The following is a 12,010-nucleotide window of genomic DNA, read 5'->3' on the forward strand; positions in this document are numbered from 1 at the left end:
CCTCACCCCCTGCTCTGGGCTCGGGGCCCAGCTCAGCTCTGGAGGGTAAGGCTCAGGGCTGGGCTTCTCCCCTGGAAAAGCGAAGAGGAAGCCCGCCTGGGACCCCAGAAACTGCAGTGCACGTCCCCATCCAGCCCTGTCCAAGGCCAGAGGCAGCTGGAAATAACCGCGGGGGTGGGGGTGGGGGGGTGGAGGGAGGACAATAAATAAAGGTCAGGCTGATGGGGGGGGGGCTCCCAGAGGAAAGGGGGCGGAAAGGCACTGAGTGGGAGGAGCAGACTCAGCCCCAAACACTGGCTGGTTGAGTCAGAGGTCACGTCAGTCCGAGGGGGGCTGTGTGGCCTCCGGGCTGTCAGGAGAGCCGCAGGTCTGGCTCTGGCGTGCGGGCGTTGGGTCTCTCATTCTTCTTTGGCCGGAAAGCCTGCCCGCACCACGCAGGCCCCGGCCCAGGGCCGGCGAGGACTCCTCGCCGTGTCAGCAGCGGGGCCCCGGCCAGGCGGGCTTTTTGCCTTCGGGGAGAGGAGAGGCCGCTGTAGGGCGAGCAGAGGAGCGCTCCTCCCTGCTGCCAGCTCGGCCTTTGGGGAAGACACGGAGGTGACGCAGGTGCTGGAACAGCCCCCCGGGGGCCCCTGTGTGAACTGGCCTGCGGCTGCCGGCTTGGGGGGCGGGGGCGAGGGGCGGGGGAGGTTGGGGGGCTGATGCCGTCTCCTCCCCGCGCTTCGGTGTGTCCATGGCAACCCGGGTGGTCAGCCCGGAGACCTTGGGACCCAGAGGAGCAGATGGACACGGGAACCACACCTCCCTCCAGGCCGGCCCTCCTCCAAGGCCTCAAGCCCGGGGACACCCCCTGCGCTGGCCGCACAGCCCCCCATGTGTCCCTGGGCAGTTCCCAAGACCTCGCAGGGCGCACACTGCGCGTGGAGCCTACGTTTCACCCCCCCCCCATGAGGGGCCCGATGGGGTCCCCACGTTTGCGGCAGTGGAACTGGGCACAGAGAGACCAGACGTGAGGCTGAACCGGACCGAGCTGCCGACATTGGGCGACTTTTGATCTACAAAAAGGCAGTGTCACGTGGCTCAGCCCCATGGTTTGCCCCGGTCCACGTGGCTGAGTGGCAGGGCTGGGACGAGAACTCGGGCTCGGTTCCAAACTGCCCCCGTGGAGGGCGTCAGAGGCCAGAGGGCGCGGGAGGGCCCACTTCCTGGCCACGCCCGCCGCGGCTCCCGGCCTCAGGCTGCCCAGCTGCCGCCTGTCTCGGGAAGCGGAGGCTGCGGACGGCCCCCACACTGGGCACACGATGGGCCTGGTGAGGACGGGGTGGCCGGGAGCATTGTAGGTGCTCCCGAAACGGGAGCTACAGCGGCTGTCATGGAGATGGGGAAATGCAAGGCCACACGTTTTGTAAAGCTGAGGCTGTAACAACCGTTGCTAGCCTCTCTGAGGATGGATGCGGGGATGGTCTCCATGATGAATTTGGGGTTCCTCTCTGTTTGCTGCAGGCGGGGTGGGGCCTGGCACCTCGGTGCCCGCAGAGCCGGCCCCGAGCTCAGCAAACTCACAGAACTGAAAACCTCGCTGACTCCGTTCCAGGTTTGGGGGCCTGAGGAGGAGAGGAGGAGGGCCCTGGGGGAGAGGGGGCAGAGGAGGGAGAGGTCGTGGGGGGCAGAAGAAGTGTCTGGGTACTCACTGGGGCCCTTGGGGTCCGGCCAGGGTGGGGTGCCCCTCTGTGGGTCTGCAGAGCTGGTCCCGGGCTCGCTGGCCAGGCTGCTCTGGCTCCCCGACAGGCGGCTGGGTGGGGGGGTGAGCTCCACCTTGGGGTGCTCCACGCTGCCACCTGCAAGAGACCGTGTGTGAGCGCACGTGGCTCAGGGCGGGCCCTCCGGACCTTAAACCGAGACAGGGAGGCTCAGCCTGGGCGAGCCGGTGGGCAGCTTCTCGTATGGACCTGAGGTGGGCGTCCGGGGGCCTGCCTGCCAGGGCCCCTTACCCTGCAGGGCACGACCCAACCCTGGGGCCACTGATGGGCCTGCAGGCGGCTGCCCAGAGGAGCCAACACGGAAGTCCACAACCAGGAGGGATTCCTCTTGCCTCAAAGACGGAGGAGGAGGGTTTACATCTCAGCGAACTCAGTGGGTCCTCACTGCTGCCTTTATAACTCAAGGAGCCTCGGCTATGTCTGTGGGTCCTTGCAGGGCCAAGGGGGCCGAGCTGGGCCTGTGCCATGGACTCCGTCTTTTCCTGCCCGCTGGCCCCCCGGCCATCTCGGGGGCTGGCGGGAAGGGAGGGGACAGGAGCGCTGGTGGGGGGAGGTGGGGGCGGGTAGGACCTGCCCTGGAAACCGAGGGGGCAGTCAGCCCCCTTCACTCTCTCCTGAGACAGAACCTCTAGCCCGAGGTGCCCACAGAGGCCTCGTCCAGGGTGTTTTCATCTCTTGCGTCACCTTCCCGGGTGGCCGCGGGCCGCGCGGAGAGCTGCCGGGGCTGAGCCACGCCGGCTCTGGGGAGCGGATCACGATGGCCGAGTCCCGCCCGCCACGGCACGGGGGTGGAGTACAAGCCCGCGTGCCAGCACGTGGCCTCCCGATGGAGCCCGGACTGTGGTCCCAGCAGGGTTCCTTCCCCGGGGCTCTGGCAGCCCCAGCCCCCTCCGGGGCTGCAGGTGAGGGGGGCGGCGGGCGGGGGGGTGGGAGCCGGCGGGGGGGTGCGGGGGGGGGGCGGGGGGGGCGGCCGAGGCGGGGGGCCCGGCGGGGGGGGGGACCCGGCGAGGGGGGGCGGCGCGCAGGGGGGGGGCGGCCGGCGGGCGGGGGGCGGGTCCAGCGGGCGGGGGGTGGGCGGCGGGCGGAGGGGGGTGGTGCGGGGGGGTGGTGCGGGGGGCGGTGCGGGGGGCGGTGCGGGGGGCCGGGGGGGCGGCGGGGGGGGCGGCGGGGGGGCGGCGGCAGCGGGGGGGGGCGGCGGCAGCGGGGGGGGGGGGCGGCGGGCGGGGGCACTGGGCTCCCGAGTGGGGCAGTAAGGAAGCGTCTTAGGCACTGAAACCGGCCTCGGGCACTGTCCTCAGAGAGCCCAGCTGTAACCTCTGGAAAGATTCTGAACGGAGCTGGCCCTGCTCCCAGGAAGGCCCCTCGTGTGTTGAGAGGAGGGAAAATGTGCCCCAGGCCCTGTCTGCACGGGCCCCAGGCCCCAGTGACTTCTTTCAAACACCATGTCCCAGAGGGGAGCTCAGAGGGGAGAAATTCAGAGGGAGCTGCGGAGACCACCTGCTGCCGCCGTCTGGCCTAGCTAGTAGGAAACGGGCCCAGAGGCCGCAGCGTGTGTCTGGGGTCCCACCGCAGCCCCACGGCAGAGCTGAGCGACACCGGAGCACGCTGTGCCTGGCCGTCACGGCCTCCTCATTGGGAGGCTCCCAGGGCGCTGGCGAGGTGGCCAGGGGCGCAGGCCGAGTCAGCTAGAGGTCAGGGCAGCCACTGGACCTGCCTCCCGCCCCCCGGATACACCGCTGAGCCTCCTCTCCGCCTTGCCCTTCAGAGGTGCTAAGGCTCGGGCTCCCAGCCGTCCCGCCCCGGGCCCACGTCTCAGGAGCCGCTGACCCAGAGCGGCCCCGAGGACCCCCGCGCCCCCGCACTCACCTGGTTCCCCCCGGGACCTGCTGCCTTTCAGGTCCCTGAGCCCGGGCGGCGGGAGTCTGTCCTCCAGGCTGGAGGAGCTGAGATCCGAGTCGCTGTCGCTGTCGCTGGAAACCACTGGAAGGACAGACGGCGGCAGGGAGGTCACCGTGACAGGCCACCGCCAGCAGGCACGCTGCGCAGAGCGGGCCGGGGGCGCCCCCTCCTGCCGGGACCCAGGGCACAGACCCTCAGGGCCGGGGGCTTGGGGCACGGGAACAGGGCCCTGGGGGTGGGGACGGCGGGCTGCGCCCTCTGCCCGACAAGGAGGGCTCACCGGGCCAGCCGTCCCACACGGCACCCTCTCCCTGCGGGGGAGCCAACTGCCCTCCGGGGAAGGCAGAGCCGCCCCGAGCCTTGCCCCTGGCCACCAGTCCGTGCTGGTAGTCATGGCGACGCCAGCCCCCGCGGACCCTCACAGAACACGCCAGGCACTTGACACACGCTAACCCACGGAAGCTTCAGAACATCCCGGCCAGACAGAACACGGCATTACCCCCATTTTACAGGCCAGGACACGGAGGCACCTGCCAAAGGGAGTGAGCAGAGGAGCCAGGATGTCCGCCCTGGCAGACCGGCCCCACAGCCCGTGATCCCAACCACTCCGATTCCAGGGAGGACGAAACGGGGAGCCAGCCGTCTGCGCTCGCATCCCAGTTCACCAGTCACTCTCCGCGGGGGCTTGTGGGCGCGGAAGGGAGCCGGGCGGGGGGGAGGAACGCCCTCCCGGGGAATACCCCCGGCGGGAGTCATCCCCTTTCCTGGACCGAACGGGACTGTGTCTGGCTGGTTCGCTACCGGGGGAGTCACACTGCAGGGCGTGTTCACGTGGGAAGCATTCTGTTTGAGTGTTAGGCATAGCAATGTACATCCACGTGCCAGTCTTTGGATGGGGAGTTCGGGTGCTCCTTTGGGGCTGGGCCCACTTGGCCTCTCACAGTTACACTGCGCGTGTGCCTGGCTGTGATGCCCAGGTTCAGTGTCCACCCGTCGGAGCAGGGCTCAGAGCCGGGCAGACGCCCCTCCCTGCCCGTCCCCTTCTCCCGCCCGCCGCCGCGGTCCTGCGCACATCTCGCCCCACTGCTATTTTAAGCGACCGGCTCCTCTCAAGGCTCCTCTCAAGGCTTCCCAAGGCCCCGGCTTTTATGAGACAACTGTTTGTGTGTGTGTTTTTCTCCGACTCGTTTTCATCGATTTACATAACATTTCATTAGATGATGTCATTTGAGCAAGTACAACGGTGCAGGAAGGCCTGGGGCCGCAGGGCAGCGGTGCTCCCAGGCGACTGACTCAGCGGAGGGGGTGAGTGTTTACTCCAGGGAATGCAAGATGCTGGCCAGGGGGGAGGCCCCGAGGGGCCAAGCTCTTCCTGCTAGGCACTGTGCTGGCTCCCTAGCGGGCATCCCCGTAGCCAGCCTGCCAGACAGCCGCGGGGACCCAGGAGGTGGGAGATGGGATGGCCAGGCGGTCTCCTGCGTTAACCCCGGCGGGAGGAGCGCCCGGTCGGTGGGGAGACCCACGGCGGGCCCCGGAGGGGAGATGCAGGACCGTGCCACGTGGCTGCCGCCTGGATCCGGAGCTTTCTGGAAAGCCTTGGTGCCGTCACCTGTGTCACCTGCCAGCGAACGGGAGGCACGGGCCACGGACCAAGCCAGCAGGGAGCAGGAGCTGACCGACCGTTTCAGCTCTAAGAGATTCTCAACCTGGCGCTTCCAGAGCAGAGAGGCCGGCACACAGTAGGTGCTTTGTGAAGCTCTGATGACCCATCAGCGCTTCTTCCTCCCTCATCCCCACGTCCTGACAGTTTCACCTCCTAAATGGTCCTCGGGTCAATGCTGAGCTCAGAGCCCCATGGCCTCCAGCCTGGATTCCTGGGATAACCTCCCCCCTGGCCCTACTGCAGGCCCCTCCCCCCCATCCCCCTGCACAGCTGGGATGCTCCAACCAACACACACAAGTCCCTCTTCCAAGACTCCTCATCACCGGCAAGTCCAAGCCCAGGCTCCTGACTGTTGCCACTTGCCCAACCTCATCCCACACAGCATGCTCTCCGCCCCGGCTCCGCCAGCCCCCCCAGCTCGGAGCTCTGGCCAAACTGCAGCAGCCCACTCCCCTCTGCCCAGGGTGCCCTGCCCGTCGCGTTTCTCCTGGCTCAGACGGACACCACCTCCTCCAGGAAGCCATACCCACCACCTGTGCCCGGCTGGCTGAACGCCTGTGCGTGCTGCTGCAGCAACACCAGCCACGTCTGCTGCACACGTCTATGCAGGCGTTTCGCCCGCAGAACCGAGGCTCCCGCGGCCGGGGCCAGATCGCACCCCGGATCAGGCTGCCGTGCTTCTCCCTCGGCAGAGCCTGACCCCGGTGGGTGGGGCAAGAGTGATGCTGACCTGAGTGTCCCAGCAGGCCCTTCCCTGTCTGCTCAAGGATGCTAACTCTTCTGCCCTGTTTCTCCTCTTCCCTCATGCCTCTGCCTTCAGGGAAGGCATCTTGGGCCTTTGTGATACAGAATCAAGAGGAGACAGGGCCCGGGAGGGGTGGTGGTTCATAGGCCTGCCCACAGTATTTGAGAAAAGCCAGGAAAGGCCTGGCTTCCTTTGCCATTGCTTTTCAGGTCCTGGGCTGGGTTTATATATATATATATATATATATATACACACATATTTTATTGATTTTTTACAGAGAGGAAAGGATAGGGACAGAGAACCAGAAACACCGATGAGAGAGAACCATTGACCAGCAGCTTCTGCACACCCCCGACCGGGGATGTGCCTGCAACCGATGCACATGCCCTTGACCGGAATCAAACCCGGGACCCCTCAGTCCACAGACCAACGCTCTATCCACTGAGCCAAACCGGTTTCAGCGAGCCTCATTGTCTTTACTTACATTGTTCTAGTAGTGTTTTTTTTTGTTTTTGTTTTTTAATATGTTTTATTGATTTTTTACAGAAAGGAAGGGAGAGGGATAGAGTTAGAAACATCGATGAGAAAGAAACATCGATCAGCTGCCTCCTGCACACCTCCTGTTGGGGATGTGCCCGCATCCAAGGTACGTGCCCTTAGCTAGAATCGAACCTGGGACCTTTCAGTCCGCAGGCCGACGCCCTATCCACTGAGCCAAACCAGCCAGGGCTGGGCTGGGTTTCTTTGACGGTGATCCCACAGAGACCGGGCTTCGTTGGTGTTGGTTCTGTAAGCATTTCAAGCATCTTTAACTCACTGACTGACTACACACCAACCCCGTGGGCCCCCTGACACGGAGGCCCCGGCCTCTGACGGGGAAAAGGCCCAGGAGGAACCCTGGGCAGAGGGCCGGATTCCGATTTTTTAAATGTCTGCGGCTCCCCCTGCCCGAGAGGCTTAAGGACCGGAGCCAGCCTGTCTGACCCGGGGGGCCCCACCTCTCCCGTGCCCGCACACAGGCGCTCCATAAGCCCGGGGCGGGGGGGCACGGGGCTCCACGGCGTTAAAACAATGCCAGGATCCTCCGCTCATGGGCAGATGCCAAAAAGCACCAAATACCACTAACTGGGAAGAGACCACGGGAAGGCTGTCCCAGGCCCCGGGTGACAGCGGCAAGCTCACAGGTCCCACGTCCCCCCCTCCTCCCCCGTCATCGGCCGCACTGGTCACGGCACTGGGTGGGGAACAGCGTTGGACGGAATGGGTGTGGGTGTAAATCGCAGGAAGACTGTGCCGGGCTAACAGGGGAGCAGTTTTTGCTGGAGGGGTATGTCTTGTCCAAAGCACCACCCCCGGAGGTGGGTGTGGGGACACAAGGCTTGGAAAAATTACGACCTCCTCAAGTTCCAGTCCGTGGGCTCATTCTTTGTCTCCTCTATGGACCCCAGAGGGCTGCAGACAGGGACCCCCCCAGGATGGTGAGCTCACAAAGGCGTCAGGAGCAGAGAGGCACCGGCCGACAGGACCCGTTCCCCCCGGACGCTCCGGCCTTGGCCCAGGCACCCTCGCCCATTGTCTGGGGCCGCCAGCCGGCCGGGCTCAGCCTTTGTGAAGCCCGAGCCTTGGCTCATTTGCCATGCGATGGCCGTCAGGGCCGTTCTCCCCGCACAGCAGCTGCCATCGTAAATCTCCCGGGTCTATTAACAAAGCGTTCAGGCTCATAAATCTTTTGGCCCTTGCTCCTCCATCCTCAACAAAACACTGTGTGTGTCTGCAGGCTGATTCCTCCCCCCCAACCCCCCGTCTCCAGTTCCCCAAAGGTTGAGTCTAGGATGGCTGGGTGATGAATGCTTGTGCTCTGCCCACGCCTGGTTCTTCAGATCGGAGACGGGAAAACACCGGGAGGAAGACGGCCGGGAGCTTCCCCGGGAGGCACCGCCAAACGGACTCAGCTCTGCCAGGAGGCAGGGAGCACGGAGGGCCTGCCCCTCCGGGGGCCGAGCCCCTGGACCACTTGCTGGGGGACCTGACACATCTCCGGGATTTTCCCATCATGCCTTGGGAGGGCTGACTGCTGCTGAGGATGGAAACCAGCACCAGCCATGCCCACTTCTCTGGGGAGAGGCCAGCTTCCCCCTCCCCCACCTCCCCCCTCTTGGATGGATTTGCAATTTGACTATCGCCATGGAAACTCAGAGTTTTGGCACATGAAGGTGGTGGGGGGAAGTCCTTTTTGGAAAGTCTTTCCAGACTGCCTGAGAGGACAGGTGTGGCAGCTGCTGTGGGTGCAGGGGAGACACGTGCCCGGGCCTGTCCAGGGGCCTGGCAGGACACTGGCTCAGCCTCCCTTGGGGTTTGGGGACCTGCTTCCTGGCTCTGCTCTGCCCCCACCCCTCTTTGTGACCCCGGGCGCCCCCAAGGCAGACCCGGACAGTGACTCTGGGCCTGAGTTCCAGGACTCATCTTCAGGCCGGTTTTGTTCAAGGTGGAGGGGCCTCAAAGTCCCTCTCTGGCTGAGAGGCGGGGAGACACGACGTGTGGGCCACACGACCCCCACCCGCCCGCCTGCCTGGCATAGGGGCCCCCGCCCACCCGCCTGGCACTGGGCCCGCCGGCCGGCCGCCTGCGAGCTGGGGAGGGAGGCCCTTGTGAGCTGCTGCTGCTCGGCATGGAGGCCCCCACACCTCAGAAATTATGGGAATTAGAGAGGAAGAGAGATATTTTCAGCAAACATTCTGCCGAGGCAAAGCAGATGGTGGAAAATTTTGCATACTGAAAACAACGCTTTTTTTTTTTTTTTTTTTTTTAATGTATAGGAAAAATAATAAGGCCCTGGGGAGCGCACAGAGATCCCCAATTAGCCACCCAGCCCCCCAGGCTGGCACCGCGGTGGACAAGGCCCCAGAGCTGTCTCCACAGAGACCAGGAGGGCCGGGCCTGCAGCCCGAAACCCTCCCCAGACGCTGGCACGTCTGGGCTCCATGTGGCGGCAGCGAAAGGGAGGTGTGGGGGGCGAAGAGGCTCCGGCTGAGTCAGCCCCGCTCCGTCCCGGCTCTGCCGCCTCCCGGCTGGGTCATTCGGGGCCAGTCTCCTCACCTCTCTGTGCACCGGCGTGAGATGGGGCAGAGGGGTCCCTCTGGGTGCTGTGAGCTTTGAAAGAGGCCTCATAGGCACCCCTGGCACTTAGTAGGCGCTTCATAAACCGGAGCTATTGTACCCGAGGGGCATGCTGAGCGCACAGCCCGCACCTGTCCACACAGGGCGGGTGTGTGTGTGTGTGTGTGTGTGTGTGTGTGTCACTGTATCCAGAGTCCGCTCACAGGGGTGGACTCACATTTCCCCGGGAGCGTGTCTCCCCAGGCTGTGCCTCACAGGATGCCGAGGGCTCCGGACGCCTCCAAAGGCCATTTGGAGACCGAGCTGGGACTCGAACCCAGGCCTCTCTCCCTCGCTGGAACCTGCTCTTCCCTCCGCAGCTGGTACACAGGTCACTCGCCGTCCAGCCCAGCTGAACGGCCCTGCTCCCTCCGGGGTCCTCCCCGCCAGGCAGGCCGGCTCATTCTCTGTCCTCCCCTCTCCCCCGCCCCACATGCCCTTTGCCCAGGGTTTCTCTCTGGGCCTTTTCCCGGCAGAGGCAGGGGCCTCCGTGTGGGAAAGACTCCTGTTCACTCCCAACACCGAGGGTTCAAGTCTGCTCTGCCCCAGATGGACGCTCCGGGCAAACACTTTCAGCTCTTTGAATCTCAGTCTTCTCATCTGAGAAATGGAGACAATAACAACTCCCAATGAAGTACGATCAAGGAGGACAGAGGGCACTGTGTCCTTAAAAAGCTACACAAGCCTATAGCTTTACATATATATATGTTTTAAATATATTTTATTGATTTTTTACAGAGAGGAAGGGAGAGAGAGAGAGCTAGAAACATCGATGAGAGAGAAACATCGACCAGCTGCCTCTTGCACACCCCCTACTGGGGGATATGCCCGCAACCCAGGTAGTACATGCCCTTAACCGGAATCGAACCTGGGACCTTTCAGTCCGTAGGCCGACACTCTATCCATTGAGCCAAACTGGTTCCGGCAAATTTTACATATATTTTAACCCTCCTCAAGGATATGATCTTACTGGCTTTAGAGAGAGAGGAAGGGAGAGAGAGAGAAACATGGATCGGTTGCCCGTATGCACCCACACTGGGGACCGAACCTACACCTTAGCTCTGCGCCCTCATCAGGAACCCACCTCGCACCCTTTCCGGTGTTTGGGATGACGAACCAGGCCGCTGGTCAGGAGAAGCCTGTGGATATTTAAAAAACCTGAGTCCACTTCATCCTCCAGGGACCCGTCCGACGCCGCCTCGACTGCAGAGTCTCTCCAGCCCAGGCATGGGGGAGCCAGGCCTCCTTCGCCCTCCCCCTGACGCCGCCTGGCATTGAACTTCCTTTCCCACAGTGCCCGCCGTGACCTCCCACCTGCTCCTGGCGCCCCTGGAGGGCGCGGCCACATCTCAGTGGGCATCTGGCTCCCTCCCTTGCCCCCGGGCTGGCCCAGGCCCAGGCCCAGGCCCAGGCCCAGCGGCACTCAGTGTGGACTCAGACTCGCTGACCGCGCTCGGACAGCCTCCCCGGGAGAGGAGACGGGAGGGCTGGACGGCGGACAGCGCGGCGGGGGCCGGCCCACTCCGTCTCCAGCAGGGCCGGCCCGTCCCCCGGGCAGGCGCCTCCCCAGCCTCCCTCTGAAGGACACTCCGATGGGACCGCAGGCAGCTGGTGGCCTCGGCCTGAGCCTGGACCGCTGATGGGGGAGGGGCCGTCGGAGGCCAGCTGCCATGGACACGGGATGAGTGGGGCCTGGGGGGCGGGGAGAGCACTGTGCACAGAGCGCCTGCTCTTCTTCCAAACCTGGGCGGGGGCCCTGCCTGCCGGGGGAGCGGGCGCTTCCTTTGTGTTGGAAACTGGCTTCGGGGCCCCGGACGAGAGTCAGGGCCTGGACCAGGAGAAAGTGGCCCCCAAGCCGGGGTCCTGTCCCTGCAGAAAGGGGCCAGGTGGTGGCCAGGGAGGCTGAGAGCCTCACTGCTGTGTCTATGAGGTGGGGGCGGGGATGGGGTCACGGGGAACCTCCTTCCTGTGCCTCCCAGGCTGTCAAAGGGGACGGCTGCAGGGTCAGCCCAGACCAGGCTGGGAATTAAGAGCCGCAGAGCGGAGGGTACTCTGTGCTTGTCTGTTCACCCACCATTGATTTTAATTAGCTCCCGCCTTCGGGCTCCCAGACAGGAGGCACCGGATAATGAAGACAAATCCTCGAATCAATAGCGATGTGGTCGCCGGCCCCAAAAGCCCATGGCCCTGCCCTTGCTAGCGGGCAGGACAAGAGATGGACGGGCGGGCGGGGGATAAGAATAGATCCTCTCAGAGAACGTCCTACTCGGAAGGAGAGCCCGAGAGGGTTCCGGGAGAGGCGGAGTCCGGGAGGGCTTCCTGGAAGAGGCGGGATTGAAGGATGGGCTTGATTTATAGGGCGAAATGCTGGCGCCGGTGAGGGCCCGGCGTCTCTGACAGAGAACAGGAAAAGCTACAGCCAAGGGTGGGCTTCTCTGGGGCCGGGACAGGCCTGCTGCCTCGAGAGCAGGGCTCCCGACTCGGGCCCTGGCGGGACGAGGGCCAGTCCGGTTCAGGGTGCTCTGTGCCGTTTCTCTCCCAGAGAACTGCTCTGGCTGAGGCAGAGGCGAAGCCGGCGATGCACACCCCCGGGCTCCCCCTCTGCTGGGTGCAAACCGCGCTTTATTTCCTCCTCTATGTCAGCTCTCTCTCCTTCCTTCTGTCCCTGTGTCTATGTCTTGTCTCTTGCCGATTTTTTTTTTTTTTTTAATTCTGCCTTTGCATCTCTAGTCTTATGTTCCCTCTGGTGTGTCTGGGTGTCTCTGTGAGTTCTGAAACATGGGTCGGTGT

The 12,010-nt window shown here is 64.2% G+C and overlaps 1 protein-coding gene across 4 annotated transcripts in view; it reads right to left on the minus strand.

Moving 5' to 3' along the window:
- Positions 1–200: 200 nt before the first annotated feature.
- Positions 201–12,010, minus strand: part of RPH3AL (rabphilin 3A like (without C2 domains)) — an 89,244-nt gene continuing 77,434 nt past the window's right edge. For 3 of the 4 annotated variants that reach the window (XM_036408494.2, XM_045571036.1, XM_036408495.2), the window contains exons 7-9: positions 3,624–3,737; positions 1,689–1,835; positions 202–509 (exon numbers count right to left, since the gene is read on the minus strand). In XM_036408494.2, coding sequence (XP_036264387.1) covers positions 475–509; positions 1,689–1,835; positions 3,624–3,737 — 296 coding nt within the window. In that variant the 3' untranslated portion in view covers positions 202–474. Of the gene's footprint in view, positions 510–1,688; positions 1,836–3,623; positions 3,738–12,010 lie in introns of all 4 variants that reach the window. The other variant, XM_036408499.2, reaches the window with a different exon arrangement.

The sequence above is a fragment of the Pipistrellus kuhlii genome, unplaced genomic scaffold (assembly GCF_014108245.1).
Source record: "Pipistrellus kuhlii isolate mPipKuh1 unplaced genomic scaffold, mPipKuh1.p scaffold_m20_p_39, whole genome shotgun sequence".
Lineage (NCBI taxonomy): Eukaryota > Metazoa > Chordata > Mammalia > Chiroptera > Vespertilionidae > Pipistrellus > Pipistrellus kuhlii.